The sequence below is a fragment of the Siphateles boraxobius genome, unplaced genomic scaffold (genome assembly GCF_051911475.1).
Source record: "Siphateles boraxobius isolate OS27281-9 unplaced genomic scaffold, OSU_SipBor_1 6, whole genome shotgun sequence".
NCBI classification, from domain to species: domain Eukaryota; kingdom Metazoa; phylum Chordata; class Actinopteri; order Cypriniformes; family Leuciscidae; genus Siphateles; species Siphateles boraxobius.
The window spans coordinates 9,730,795-9,747,183 of NW_027509186.1; the positions used below are offsets into that span (position 1 = coordinate 9,730,795).

The following is a 16,389-nucleotide window of genomic DNA, read 5'->3' on the forward strand; positions in this document are numbered from 1 at the left end:
CTTGCAGCTCCCCCAGAAGCTCCAAATCAGTTTTTCTTGGGATTGTTTTCACATCTGGAATCTAACTTTATATTTCACATTCATATTCTTTATGCAAAATATGATTTCTTATTTTGCTCTGTAGATTTGGTTACATTGCCAAAATTGTTTTTGTTTTGTTCTTCTAGCCTAAAAAAATACACATTACTATTATTATAGTACACATTACTACAGATGTATTTTATATAATCCTAGAGCTTTTGCAGCCCTTATCCACATGCATAGTCTGACCCTGCAATTTTCTCAGCATTGTTAGAAAGTAAATAAGGAGTCTTACAGATGAGTCGTCTTAGCACCTCCCTGCATAGACATATACACTGTTTCCATGGAGACAGTAAGGCCAGAACGCTCTGTGGCTTTTTTTTCACAGCTCGATCTGGCATGAACATTTAAAAGGGGAGCGAGAGCCACAAGCAGGAACCTAATGGTCGCTTTATCATTCATCAACACCTTCACCCTGCAACATTTTTCCCTTGTGCCAGGCATATAACTCAACATCTTCCTCATTGGCCAACACTTTTTTGTTAGGCTGCCCACTACCATTAGGAAACAGTGTATTTCACTCAAACTAATTGCACAAAGCATATCTAACTATACTGAAAAAAAATACAGTTGTTACCTTAAGGCACTATTTCTAGCTATTCTGGCCCTTATAAATTACGTTTGTTGATTTATCTTGATTTGGTCAGGTTAATTCAGATAATATATCATCTTAAAACAAGTTCATTTAAATGTTACTATGAAGTAATTTTGTTATCTGGCAAAACATTTTGCAGTGTGCAAAGAATGATTAATCTGTTAAATCTGATCATACTGTCACGGTTCTGTTATGTTTGGACTTTGCTGTTTTCCTGCCTGAGTTTGTAAACTGATTTGATTACGTTCAGCTGTTCATTATTAATTACCTTGGTTGATCTGTGTATATAAATTCCTGTGTTTTCAGTAACTCATTTGTCCTGTCTCATCTATGATATAGTTGTGTTGGCTTGCCTGCCTCCGATTGAATTTACCTGTGTTTACTATTGGACTGTCTTGGATCTTTATCTTCTTCATCGTGCGTGTTATAGCCCAGTGTTACTTATTGCGCGGCTCGCCAAGCTTTAATTTGTGCCTCGCATGGCAGTAAATAATAAGGTGATATGATTATGCAGTCAATACAGATATTTCATAAAAACATTAAAAACAAGTAGGGCTATAACATAACCCAGTAAAAAACTCAGTGTCTGCTCCACTACAAAATAATTTCGATTGGATAGAAATGGGTGGTTTATTCCTTTTCTAATCTGATCGAGAGAACATGTAAACACTTAATCGAAACTGAATGGATGACGTATGACGCGCTGAACGAGCTGAACGAGCTTTTCTTCCTGTTACTTGCCATATAAATGAGTTTTCAGTCATTCTAAAATTCTCATTTCCCTCAGTGTCTGTGAAGTGAAGCAGGGAAACGCACCAGTCCTTGTTTCAGACTCTCATTCACAGGCGACTGGTTTTGGGCATTTTTACTGCGTGATAAATATAACACAATGGTTATATTGTTGCACGACACAATGGTTCATATACTTATTGTCTCCAAATTATGACCAGAAATGTATAAATATTATATCTACCGTTTAAAATAAATAAAGAACCAATGTAGGAGAATAGTTATTAAGCGCAAACAGTGGGAAACTTTGGATATTTATGCAGTTATTTATTCCGATTTGAAGCTTGTAACATAAACACACACATCAACCCGGTCACTTGTTTAGCTTTCATGTAAACACTTCATTCAGATTCATCAATCAGAATGAATTCAGTCTGATTGAAACAAAAGTTGTGCATGCCAGTGACTCACTGCAGAGTTGCCAGTTTTGGTGGTCAAGTAAATTATTAAATAACTGAGTAAATAAACAAGTATGCTAAATGAACCCCACCCACCACCGAGGGGGGCCTTGCGGTTTCGCAGGGAGGGGCCCGTGGATTTGCACTACGCCACTGGATCCCGCCCAGCCTCCCTCTCCCACCTTCTCTTCAGACTGCAGTCTTTTCCTTCTGCCCAGTCTCCGCTGTCCCCTGTGCATCCTCAGCCTCCTCTCAGTGGCATGGATCTACCTCAGGCCTTCCGTGAGCTAGCTACTCCTGGCCATGTGTATCCCCTGGCCCCGCCCTAGGTCGCTGATCCCTTCGCTCCACCTCGGCTCGTCCCCCTGACTCCTCCACTTTGGCTCCTCCCTACCTCTCCTCTACCAGAGACCATCGACCACAGGGCTCACTCGGACCACCAGCTCCACCTCGGTCACACATCACCCATCCTGCGCCACGGACCTACGAGTCGTCTGCTGCCCTCTGGCTCTGCCTCAGGCCTTCGGTACCTCGGTTCCACCTCAGGGTTTCATCCCTGCAGCTCCGTCGTGGCATCTGAAGCCTTCGGAGTAGCCCGGTTCCATCAGCTCTCTATCTGCACCTGGAGCTCCACCACCATTGACTCTGTCACCATCAATCAGTGCCATGGCTCCTCCCTCTTTTGAATGCCGCCATGGGTTTCCATCATGGCTGAGCTCTGGGATTCCCTCTGGCTTCTCCCACCTTCTACACCACCCTGGTTTCTTCAGTTGTCACCTTTACTGGGTCCCCATCCTTCACCAGAGCCTCCTCCTTCCTCTTTCGGCACAAGGTCGCACCTTTCCAGGAGGGGGCGTACTGTGACGGTTCTGTTATTTTGGAACTTTGTTTGCCATTTTCCCACCTGAGTTTGTCACCATGGTTACTGTTTTGGTTTCATTATTCTGTTCAGCTGTTCCTTATTAATTACCTTGGTTGATCTGTGTATATACTGTACATTCCTGTGTTTTCAGTTCTCATTTGTCTGGTCTCATCTATGTTATGGTTGTATTTGCTTACCTGCCTCTGTTTGTATCCAAGACTGTCTTGGATCTTTTACTTCTTCATTTGCCTGTTGCTACAACCAGTTTGCGAAACAGGCACAAATGGTTTGGGGTCTGTACGATTTTTTATGTTTTTGAAAGTCTCTTACAATTACCAAGGATGCATTTATTTGATCAAAACACAGTAAAAATAGTAATATTGTGAAATATTATTATAATTTAAAGTAACTGTTTTCAGTTGTATATATTTAAAAAAGGAATTTATTCCTGTGATGGCAATTTTCAGCAGTCAATACTTTAGTGTACTACCTGAAGGATATCACTGAAATATGTGTTTAAGAAATCACACCTGTCTCTGTGACAGACCTTGGGTGTTTTTCAATAAGCATTCTTAAGCTATCTTGCGTCCATATGTTCTTGTACTACGTCATCATTAACCGTTGAAGTTCAATTCCAATACTCAAGAACGCAAGTACAGAGGACACATGAATGTACCCAGATGTGTTCTTGAGATCGAGGATGCATTGAATGCAGACTTGAGATAATCGAACTGTTAGTAATCAAACCGTTAGAAATCCCAGAAGACACTGCAGGCGGTCGACGTACAGGAAGTCTGTAAGCTTTAAACTTCTGGTTCTCACTTCCCACTGCAAGCTCACAAATACGTGACGGCTTGTGAAAGTAAACATTTGTCCATTTGTTTTGCTTAATTTTGATAAAGTGATAGCCTGAAGAAAGCCTGCAGTGTTTTTATTGGCATATTAAAAATAATACTAACATTGACAAAGCATAGGTAACACATAGGCTACTAATTTTCAAGTCAAATCAAGTCATCCTCATTTATATAGCGCTTTTAACAATGTAGATTGTTTCAAAGCAGCTTTACAGAGATAAACATATAATTTAAGGTAACAGAGATTGGTTTGGTTTTATAGTGGTTCTTGAAAAAAGTTTTTTCCAGCTAAAGTTAGTTTTGATTGATTCACTTCCGTCTAAATGATGATTTGTTATTAAATTAGGGGCCGCTAAGACGACACCGTTCTCTCTAAACAGACGTGAACCTGTGATAGACGCTGATGGCGTTCACATGCGCATTAAGAATTGATTCTATAGTTATATGCGTTTGAATATATGTGCGCAGGTTTGTAATTCCTTACAAACCATGCCTAAACAAACTACTTGTCTTGTCTATAAATTTTGATGCAGAATTTTATTTTATCTTATCACTTTGGTTAGGTACGCGAACCGAAAAATTCCACAACGCTTCATCTGTAGAGTGGTATAGGGATCCTCCATAGGGAGAGGCTAGTTGGCATTTCAGCACTGCATTGTCATCAGGTCCAGGCGTAAGTCCTTCGTCAGATCTGGAAACGGCCTGGATCCGGTAGGCTGCGGGAAAACCTCGGGATAAACAAAGACACTAAAATTAGTGTAGATGCCATTCTTCTTATGATGTAACGAGTACATCATTATTTAAGGGGAAGTGTTCCCAGTTCCGGCTGACCTAATCTAAGCAGCCTAATATTGAATTATAGAAGTCTATAGAGTGTTATGTAAATTCTAGGTCAAAGAGATGTGTTTTTAGTCTAGCTTTGAACTGACAGACTGTGTCTGCTTCCCGGACAATGTTAGGAAGATTGTTCCAAAGTTTTGGTGCTAAATAGGAAAAGGATCTACCACCAGCAGTCGATTTAGATATTCTGGGTATTATCAACTGGCCAGAACTTTGAGATCGCAATAGACGTGAAGGACTATAATGCGTTAAGAGCTCGCTCAAGTACTGGGGAGCTAAACCATTTAGTGCTTTGTAAGTAATCAGCAATATTTTAAAATTTAAACGACGTTTAATAGGGAGCCAAATTAATGCAGTGTTGACAGAACGGGGCTAATATGGTCGTACTTCCTGGTTCTGGTAAGAACTCTAGCGGCTGCGTTTTGAACTAGCTGTAGTTTGTTTATTAAGCGTGCAGGGCAACCACCCAGTAGAGCATTACAATAATCTAGCCTTGATGTCATGAAAGCATGAACTAGTTGTTCCGCATTTGTCAATGAGAGAATATGACGTAATTTAGATATATTTTTAAGATGGAAAAATGCGGTTTTAAAGACACTAGACACGTGACTTTCAAATGAAAGATTGGTATCAAAGAGCACACCCAGGTTCCTAACTGACGACGAAGACTTAACAGAGCAGCCATCAAGTGTTAGACGGTATTCTAGGTTATTACGTGTGGAAGTTTTTTGTCCAAAAATTATAATCTCTGTTTTTTCAGAATTTAGTAGTAGGAAATTACTAGTCATCCAATTTTTGATATCAACTATGCATTCCGATAATTTTGTGATTTGGTGAGTTTCGTTAGGTTTGGAAGAAATATAGAGCTGAGTATCATCAGCATAACAGTGAAAGCTAATTCCATGTTTCCTAATGATATCTCCTAAAGGTAGCATGTACAGAGTGAACAGCAGCGGTCCTAGTACTGAGCCTTGTGGTACGCCATACTGAACATGTGATCGATAAGACATCTCTTCATTTACTGCTACAAACTGATAGCGGTCAGATAAATATGATTTAAACCATGCTAATGCAATTCCACTAATGCCAACATAGTTTTCTAGTCTATTTAAGATAATTTTGTGGTCAATGGTGTCAAATGCAACACTAAGATCAAGTAACACTAATAGAGAGATACAACCACGATCGGATGATAAGAGCAAATCATTTGTGACTCTAATGAGAGCTGTCTCAGTGCTATGGTCCGGTCTAAATCCTGACTGGAAATCCTCGCACATACCATTTCTTTCAAGAAAGGAACATAGTTGTGAGGATACTGCCTTTTCTAGTATCTTTGACAGAAAGGGTAGATTTGAGATCGGCCTGTAATTGACTAATTCTGTAGGATCAAGTTGTGTTTTTTTAACAAGCGGTTTAATCATAGCAAGCTTAAAGGTTTTTGGTACGTATCCTAGAGAAAAAGACGAATTAATGATGTTAAGATGAGGATCTATGACTTCTGGAAGCATCTCTTTCAGTAGTTTAGTCAGTATAGGCTCTAACATACATGTTGTCGATTTAGATGAATTAACGAGTTTGCAAAATTCTTCCTCTCCTATGGCAACAAATGAATCAAATTTTACCTCAGGGAGACTATAATGCACTGCCTGATGTGATGCTGTAGTAGACGGTTGCATAGTTATAATTTTGTCCCTAATATTATCAATCTTATAAGTGAAGAAGTTCATAAAGTCATTACTGCTGTGTTTCTTGGAAACTTCTGGGCTTGAAGCTTTCTTTTTCGTTAGTGTAGTCACTTTTTCAAATAAATACCTTGGATTATGTTTTTTTTCTTTTAATAGGGTTGAAAAATAAGCAGATCTAGCAGCTTTTAAAGCCTCTCTGTAAGCAATCGAGCTCTCCTTCCATGAAATCCGAAATACCTCTAGTTTTGTTTTCTTCCAGTTGCGCTCCATTTTTCTGGCTGCTCTCTTAAGGGCCGGGTGTGCTCGTTGTACCGCGGCGTTGGACTATTTTCTTTAATCTTCTTTAAGCGCAACGGAGCAACTGTGTCTAAAGTGCTGGAAAGGAGAGAGTTAAAAGTTTCTATTGCAATATCAAGTTTTTCTAAGCTATCTGGGATGCTGAGATGATAAAACTGATTAGGAAGATTATTGATAAAGCAATCTTTATTGGCAGAAGTGATAGGTCTAACATACTTGTAACACGGAGTTGGCTTTGCAGCCTTGGCTAAATGTAATTTACATGAGACTAGATAATGATCTGAGATGTCATCGCTCTGCTGCAGTATTTCAACAGCATCAACATTGATTCCATGTGATAATATTAGATCTAGAGTATGATTACGACAATGCGTAGGTCCTGACACGTGTTGTCTAGCTCCAATAGAGTTAAGAATGTCTTTAAATGCCAATCAAATTGCATCTTTGCCATTATCTACATGTATATTAAAATCACAAACAATTAAGACTTTATCTGCAGTCAATACTAATTCTGATAGAAAGTCAGCAAATTATTTGATAAAATCTTTATGGTGCCCTGGTGGCCTGTATACAGTTGCCAGCAGAATTCTCAAACTTGATTTATCGTTTACATTATATATTTTTACATTAAGCCCCAACACTTCAAAAGAAGTATATTTAAAACTAGATTTTTTAGTGGTTTTGAAAATATTACTATAAATTACAGCAACACCTCCCCCTTTGCCTTTCAGACGAGGTTCATGTTTATAAAAGTAATCATGGGGGGTGGACTCATTTAAAGTAATGTAATCGTCTGGTTTTAGCCAGGTTTCTGTCATACACAGCACATCTAGGTTATAATCTGAAATCATATCATTAACTATGAGCGCTTTTGAAGTAAGGGATCGAATATTCAGCAACCCAAGCTTTATTGTTTGCTCATCTGTATTATATCTATTTTTTTATTTGTTGAATATCAATTACATTTTTAACCTTAGATCGGTTTGGAGGTTTTTTGGATTTCCAAATTCGGGGAACAGCACAGTCTCTATATGATGATATCTAGGTGAAAGAGGCTCTATGTGATTGGGATTTATCTGACCTCGGTGACGCGAGGCTGCTAGCAGACGGTCGGTTTAGCCAGTTTGTCTGCTTCCTGACCTGAGCCCCAGATTGTCATGTTTTGTCTCTAAGACTATGAGCCAAATTACTAGAGAGAAGAGCAGCACCATCCCAGGAGGGATGAATATCATCTCTTTTCAACAGGTCAGGTTTGCCCCAAAAACTTCTCCAATTGTCTATGAATTCTATATTATTTTGCGGACACATCTTAGACAGCCAGCCACTGAGTGATGACAATCTGCTAACTATCTCATCACTCCTTCGAACAGGAAGGGGGTCAGAGCAAATTACAGTGCCTGACATCGTACTTGCGAGTTCAAACACCTCTTTAATAATAATTTTGGTGATCTCCGACTGGCGGAGTCGAACATCATTAGTGCTGACGTGAATAACAATCTTAGAGAATCTACGATTAGCTTTAGCCAGCACTTTTAAATTTCCTTTGATGTCAGGCGCTCTGGCTCCCGGCAAACATGTGAATATGTTGGCTGGTGTCCCTATTTTCACGTTCCGTGTAATAGAATCGCCAATTACCAGGGCACAATCAACAGAATTCTCAGTGGGTGTTTCACGGAGTGGGGCAAATCGATTTGTTGTGGTAATCAGAACGGAAGAGTGGTTTTTTGATCCGCGACTAGAGCGATCCCTCACTGTCACCCATCTGCCTGGCTGCACAGGCAATAATTCAGCGGTAACCAAATCATGTAAAGAGTTCACTATGCTAGGCGCATCCAAAATAGAATCTAAAGCTCTAGCACACTTACTATCCTAAATTAAAGTTTGGATGCGTGTTTCTAATTCTGAAATCTTCTCCGTCAGCCTGACTGTTTCCTTGCATTTATCACATATAAACCCTATATTGCCGACGGGGAAGGCTATGCTAAACATGTAACATGAAGTGCAGGTGACACTAAAAGGACAAGACATTACTCACCGTGTTTGTTGACTGATTCTTACTCACCTGGGCTTTTTATGAACTCAGAGGCGCGGGCGCGCGAGAGAAAAATAAATAAATAACTGAGCGCACTGGTGGCGCGTTAACAGGCTAGCAAGTTACTTGCGTGTTGTGCTAACAATAACGGAAGCTAGCGATGTCAGGTTAATCTGAGATGTTGTCTAAGCTGTATTTAGTAGTATAAACAACTAGAAATGGTAGTAAATGATGGTTCAAAACAGAAAGAAATACAAAGCTAATACGAGGCTTAGACGGAGCTTACAGCCTCGAAGCAAACAAAACACAGCAGGCAGCTAGGCAGACAGGAGCAATCGATCAGGATCAGGAACAGCAATCGATCACAAATGAGCGCCTTAAAATAAAAAGATATAAAAGTATATGATATTTATTGTCTATAATAATATGAAAGACATTTTTAAATAGGTTGTGACATTTGTTTGTGATGTTATGTTGTATTAATTGTCCATTAGCCACTACTTATAATATGCTTGGACAGTCAGCCGAGCAACAAGATTGTAGCACATCTCAATTCTCAGAAGGATGCGTTCTGTGTCTTTGCGTCTTTCCTAATTCATTCTTTTAAGGTCGCCTGGCAAGACCAGTCTTCACGAGATAGCAAGTCCGTTCTTTGCGTTCTTGGAATTGAGAAACAACCCTAGACTCTGTAAACAGCCGATCATACAACTAGCCAATCAGATATGCTCTTTGCTTGTTAGTCTTTGTGTGCTTTTGGGATTGGCTGACATCGGTTGGCTGACATGTCTTCGGAAGGTGGGCTATGGAGAGAAGATGGTCTAATGGAGTCTAGCAGAAGTTAGCAAAGCTGAAATCGCTTACTGTACCTTTTGAAGTCAGTGTTGTGGAATAGAGCAAAAAACCTCGAAAATTGTGTCCAGATGGTTATTGACCACAGTTTATGGCTCTTACATAGGCAGCTATCGGTTACACTTTATTTCGATAGTCAACTACATGTCAACTAACTGTCATTAGAGTATTAGTAGGCTGTAGTAGACTTTCAGTAGACTGTTAGGTTAGGGCAGGGACGTCGTTAGGCCTATTTTAGGGGGGCTGAAGCTACCACAAAATGTTCCTAAGCCCCCCTAAATGATAATAACAATGGAATGAGTATCCTCATAAGGAAAGGGGATACGGGATATTTTGGTTTCCTATGGCAGACATCCCAAGTCGTATTCCCCGCATATTGATATTGATAGCGGCTCCCTGATGCCCGCAAATTAGTTCAAATCTCCCGGAATCTAGAGTGCGAGGCCCAAACCGTGTAGCGCGCGCACGACAGAGAGGGAGAGAGCGAGAGTCCTTGCGTGTGTGTGCAAATGTGCGCGCGTGTGCCTCACGAAGCACATGTACCCCCCCCCCCCCCCCATCAACAAAACCGAACAATTAGCATTCCATTTCTGTCTGAAATGGAGCCTCAACTGATTTAAAAGACTCAACTCCGTCCCCCGTCTTATTTTCTTTTTTCATTGTGATCACACACTCAACGCCATGTTCAATGCCATGTCTAATTTGTCCAAAACTACGTATCTTTGAAAGCAGAATAATTTTAGCATAAAATAAGAGCTACTCTGCCTTAAAGTGCATTCTTGGAAGGTCTTTCACTTGGTTTAGGAACAGACTTTGGATATGTCTTGTATAGGCTGACATTTCAGTGAATTTGATCAGATCACTTGCCTGAGGGATTTATACGGCAAGAGAGAATAAGTTCCAGAGTAATATGTATCAGTCTGTATTCATCAGTCACAATTGTGGGTTTTCTCTCTATTTCAGTCCGGATGGCAGTTTCCTGGCAGCTGGCTCTGCGGATGGTGCCGTGTACATATGGAATGTGAACACAGGAAACCTAGAAAAACGGCTTCCAGACATGCACAGGTAACTCAGATATGGGCCACCATGGTCAACTAATTAACAATACTTAAAAAAAAAAAGTATGTATGTAAGTACTGTCATTACCAACATAGTTCAATATTTTCTTAGCTATAGATGCTATTTACACCAAGTAAAAATAGCAATAGCTGCTATTTACACTGTTTAAATAGCAAAAGAAAATGCAACCTTTAATGACTGCAATCTCAAAATTTTTCAACCCCCTGAATAGAATCCCTCATAACAGCACAAATATTAGCTAGAACACATGAAATATCTGAACTGGCTTGGTTTGTTGAATGTCATGTTTGACTGCATGTTAGAAATATGGATAAGTCAAAAGGATTGTCCAAAAAGTTAGCAAGTTAAAAAGTTAATCCTCACAAACAAGGAACAGGACACAAAAAGATAGCGAAGGCACTAAATGTTCCTAGAGACACCCGTTGGAAGCATAGTTCGGCTCCAATTTGCTCAAAATCATATAAATAAGCCACAGAGTTTTTGGGATTCTGTTCTGTGGAGCGATGAAACAAAACTGTAACTTTTCGGCTCTCTGGATCAGCGGTATGTCTGGAGAAAGAAGAATGAAGCAAATGTTGAAAAGATCACTGTCTACAGTTAAGCATGGTGGGGCTCGGTGATGCTCTGGGGCTGATTTACATCCTCTGGCACTGGTAACCTGCAGCGTGTGGAAGGCAAGATGGATTTATTGAAGTATCAGGAAATCCTAGGTGAAAATGTCATGCTCAAAGTGAGGAAGCTGAAGCTTAGGCGTCATTGGAGCTTCCAACAGGACAATGATCCCAAGCATACACTAAATTCCACCAAGGTCTGGTTGCAGAAGAAGTCCTGGAAGTTTCTACTGTTGCCATAAGGTACTTGAACCCCATAGAAAGCCTCTAGTGGGATTTGAAGAAGGCGGTCGCAACACTCAAACCCAAGAATATTACTTAACTGGAGGCCAATGCTCATGAGGAATGAGCTAAGATTCCTCAGAAACGCTGCCATAAGCTGCTGTCTGGTTATACATCTCGTTTGCAGCAGCTCATAACAGCAAAAGGCTGTTCTACTAAGTACTAAAGATGCTTGACATGAAGTGGTTGAATAATGACTAATGAATGCAGAAGTCATTAAAAGTTGCATTTTCAGTTGAATTTGGGGAAACCACTTGAAACATTTGTTGTGTTGAGCTATTTCAATTACTTTTGTTTGATTTGTTCCTAGCAAACGGCTGAATGACTAAATTTTGCCAATAAACCTGATTTGCAATGTGGGTTGAATACTTTCGATTACAACTGTATTTGCTATAAGTGCAAGTAGCAATAGATTATATTTATACTAAGTGAAAATGGCAGCATTTTCTTAGTGATATGCTATTTACAGTAGGTGAAAATAGTGATAGATTCTATTTACCCTATAGTGAAAATAACAGTATTGTCTTTGCAATACGTGTAAATAGTAGTTAGATGCTATTTATACTGTATGTAGTATAGTATGGCAGATACTATTTGCACCTCAGTGTTGTACATTAAACAGCATGCAATAATAACATAGCGTGTAAATGATCATATTTATTAAAATTATTAAATGGATCCCACCTTATTGGGAAAGTGAAGCCCTCCCTACACCCCTAACCAAACACCCCCCCCCCCCACACACACACACACACTTTATTATTAAATAACCGTTAGACACTTAATTTCCACTTTTCTAACATTTTCTTAATTTTTATTGAAAATAAATGCTTTTCCGATATGATGTTTGTTGGGAAAAGTGAGAAGAGCGAGTTTGTTGCCTCTGACTTACTGTAAATAGACACTCCGTTTACTTAAATTTCTGTCTGTTTCTCACACATAGCTATATCTTGGTATTTAGGATGACATTAGAATCATTGGAATCCATAATTTAGTTGTATGGACCACTTTTAATGTGCTTTTTGTCTCAATAATTCCACTTTTGCTGATTTTTCTGTGTGTGTGGACTGTGGTGAATTATCTCTTTAATTTTGCCTTTAAGTTGAATTCTAAGATTGAATTCTTTTTGCAGTGCTCCAATAAGCGCTGTAGCCTGGTCGTTGTCGGGCGAATACGTGGTAAGCGTGGACAAGAGCCGTCGAGCTGTGCTCTGGAGTGATATCTGAGACCCGACATGGGCTCCATTTTTCCATCTTATCAACTGAAATCACTCCTGGAAATGCACTCAGGGATGTCATCACAACACAACCTTGTTGGGAAAAGCTCACACTCTGCACTCCCTCAAGAGCACGACCCTCAGTGTTGTGACAGTCGTTGTTGCTAAGAAGCCATGTCATTCAAAAGCACAAACAGATGTGCTAATGTTACAGGGGTCTGGCGACTGTTGAGCGGAGCTGTCTGGGTTTTGTTTTGAAACCTTGTTACAAAGGAATTACTGACGCAGGACGTGGCGAAGCATTTGTAGGCCTTCCTGTTGCTTGACTTCTTACTATAATTGCCAGCCCCTTTAAAATCTGAGATCTCTTGACATACACCAGATATTTCAGCCTCTGGGATTTGATATCAAAGGGAAACATGAACAAAATGGAACCAACCAGTTTTAAGAACATGACAGCACATTTCTGAATACGTGGAAACTCAACCCCAGCCTATTCGCATATCAGTCCTATTTTTAGAGACCAAAACACAGACATAATTTTCAATGCCTGGTCAAAGCCCATTGTATATTGTCGCACAATGACTTTGATTCTTGAATGCATTGCAAAAAGGTATATGAATATTACAAAATTGTGTATGTATATAAATATATGTATATATATATTTGTTTTTTAATTAAATTAACATTTAAGGATACATTAAACTTATCAAATGTGACAGTAAGAAAATGTATAATGTTACAAAAAATATTCAAAGCAATGCTGCTCTTTTGAACTTCTATTCATCAAAGAATCGTGAAAAAATATGTGTTGTGGTTTCCACAAAAATATTTTCAACATTGATAATATTCAGAATTTTTTCTTGAGCAGCAAATCATCATATTAGAATGATTTCTGAAAGATCATGTGACACTGAAGACTGGAGTAATGATGCTGAAAATTCAGCTTTGCTATTACAGGAATAAATTACACTTAAGATATATTAAAATAAAACAAATATTTTAAATTGTAATAATATATCAAATATTACTCTTTTTTGCTGTGTTTTTGATCAAATAAATGCAACCCTGGTGAGCAGAAGTGACTTTGTCTTAAAATCTTACAGACACCAACACTTTTGAACTTTAATATATATCTGATGTCTTATACCACAATGAAAATCTGAAACATTATGATTTATTTGATCATCTTATTGATATAGATCACTAATGAAATCTACTAAATCAAATTTGTGACATTATCTGCATGTATACGTGCAGAATAACATGATCGTCAGGTTTGCACGAAGTTCATACAGCTTGAGTGTTGCTGTCATTAAAGCAAAAGGGAGACACACCGAATATCACATTTTGAGTTTTAATACTCAAATTGTTATGCTGCTAATATTATTTGTCATGAAATATAAATGAGACAAATTTGAATTAGTATTAACTTAGAAAAATGCAAAATATAACATTTTCACTAGTGGTCCCAGTGAATGTTGTTAATCACTGCCTCAGGGAAGAGCAGTTATACTGGATTGACTGGTGATTTATTATAAAAAGGGACTGGTGTTTTAAAAATGAATGAGAGGAAGCCTTGCCCTCCGCCACACTCTTTAGTGCTGCCGTAGAGACCCAGTATGCTCACTGCTAAACTGTGCTCAGATTAACATTTAAAAAGGCCTTCTGTCTCTGACTGACTTTGAAGAACCAAATTACTGCCATCAGTCCAGCGTAATTCACAGAACGGTATGTCAATTAATCTGATGCGTTCATTTGCAATTTAATAATAGGCTAGCTGAGGAAAGTCTAATGCCCATCTTACTCTTGTCAGCTGTTTGACCATAGAGTTTAATGTAAAGTCTAGAATATGTATTAACCTAAAACTGCCATATGTGCTAGTTGCTATGATTTAGTATGTGCCACATAAATCACTGATTTTACAGTAATTGGTGGTGGTGATGGCGCAGTGGATAAGACGCATGCCTTCGGTGTGAGAGATCCGGGTTTGAATCCACTGTGAGACACCAATGTGTCCCTGAGCAACACACTTAACCCCTAGTTGCTCCAGAGGCGTGCGACCTCTGAAATATATAGCAATTGTAAGTCGCTTTGGATAAAAGCGTCAGCTAAATGAATAAATGTAAATGTAAATATTTCATCCTGGAATCAAAAGAAAATGCATTATGGCAATGACAGAGATTTTTCACCATGTAGTAATAAGATGGAAATCCACTTAACTGTCATGAAAATAATGTTACAATGCAATGCATGAAAAAAAGATTGATAGATTGAATTATTGAATGTTTTTCATGACCTGCTTGAAAACATTTGAAATAATCTGGTTAAGTAAATCAAAAACAATGAAGCCACTACATGAGATTACATATCAGAGAAACATCTGTTGATAAGAAACATCTGGTAGATATCTTAGTTGACTATATGAGAATGTAGTATAACTGTTTGTCAAATGTATATAACTGTTATACATTTAAATTAGTTTGAACAGCAAAATTCTTACAAAAACAGGGATATTGGTATTTGTTTTTCTCTGAAAAGAGCTTTTGTTTTCTTTATTATTATTATTATTATTATTATATTGTTAGGGTAAGGGTTAGTTTTATCATTGTTTTGTGACCAAAAAATAAATTATATTATACCATGCAAAACTTCAGAGTAAGGACCAAAAGTGAGTTTGATGATAAAGTCGTGTTTACAGGAAAGTAAAGAACAAGAGCAAATAAGAATAAGTCCATGCTTGTCTTTGTTCTAATAGGCACTTTCTATTAATACTGTAGGTTAAAAATAGGTCCTTAAACATCATTCATGTCATGACATAGTTTAAACCCTTACACATGTTTTCTACATTAAATGAACACCAAGATGAAATAAAATATTTAACTGTGGTAAACCGGGTAACTGTGTTGTAAGTAGCCTACTGTAACAGGGTTGGAGATTTATCACGTTGTAGAGTTTCAATAGTTTGAGACTAAATTGTTTGTTTGTATTTGGTGATAGTTTGTGCACCATAAGTTAAAGAAAATATTGGTTTAATTTTTTTTCTTACAGTAACTGTTTGAAATGTAAATGTTTGAGAGATTTTATGTGTTTTGAAAACCTTTGGATTGGTGTCTAAAAGTTTAATGGGACACCAAATTTTATCCTATTTGTGGAAAGTGCCAATATAACATGATTTTAGCATTCATTTTAGAATATTAATGTATTTAATAGTTACACTTTTTGTCATAACAGTGAAGTAATTATGCAATGTTGGGTATTGCTGTGTAATATCTGATGTCATATGTAATTTTAAATCTTAATATCATTAGGCTATTATATGGAAGCTTGTTTCCGCCACAGAATACAAAATGAAAAAGGTAATTGCGACTTTTTTTACATCTCGCAATTTTGACTTTTTTCTCAGAATTGTGAGTTTATATAATTCTGAGAAAGAATTGCGAGATCTAAGCCTTTCACACATAAAGTCTTACTGGTAATTTAGTAAATTACCGGTAACAGATGTGTGAACAGGACCTTTACAAAAATACCGGTAATTTGGTTCCGGCATTTTACCAGTAAGGGAAGATGTAATATTGCCAGTAAATTGCCGGTAATGTGCTTTGTGTGAACGCGGAATGAAGATACCGGTATGATCGCCTACGAAGTCAGAATGCGCTTACGTAAGAAGTCTGCTTTGGGCCAATTATAAAGACTTATGAAGATGACATGATTAGTCTGCACTGTTTACAGGAAGCTTTTAATATGTTTTTTATTTTTTAAATATGCACTAAATTATCGTTTTTGACCATTGCGCCACATATCTCAGCTTTTTCAACGTGCCGCGCTCGAGACCCTGCCGCCTTTTCCATTCATCAGCGCTGCGGCTCTGCAGTTGGTTACTATCATGCACGTCTCGCGTTTCTAAGAGCAAAAATG

General features: G+C 38.3%; 1 protein-coding gene across 2 annotated transcripts in view; it reads left to right on the top strand.

The window, feature by feature from the left end:
* Nucleotides 1-13,000, top strand: part of atg16l2 (ATG16 autophagy related 16-like 2 (S. cerevisiae)) — a 66,249-nt gene extending 53,249 nt beyond the window's left edge. The window contains exons 17-18 of one of the 2 annotated variants that reach the window (XR_013195899.1): nucleotides 10,246-10,347; nucleotides 12,388-12,420. Coding sequence is in view for 1 of the 2 variants with exons in the window: in XM_077207649.1 (XP_077063764.1) it covers nucleotides 10,246-10,347; nucleotides 12,388-12,481 (196 nt within the window). In the remaining variant the exon portion in view is untranslated. Of the gene's footprint in view, nucleotides 1-10,245; nucleotides 10,348-12,387 lie in introns of both variants that reach the window. The other variant, XM_077207649.1, reaches the window with a different exon arrangement.
* The last annotated feature ends 3,389 nt before the right edge of the window (nucleotides 13,001-16,389 follow it).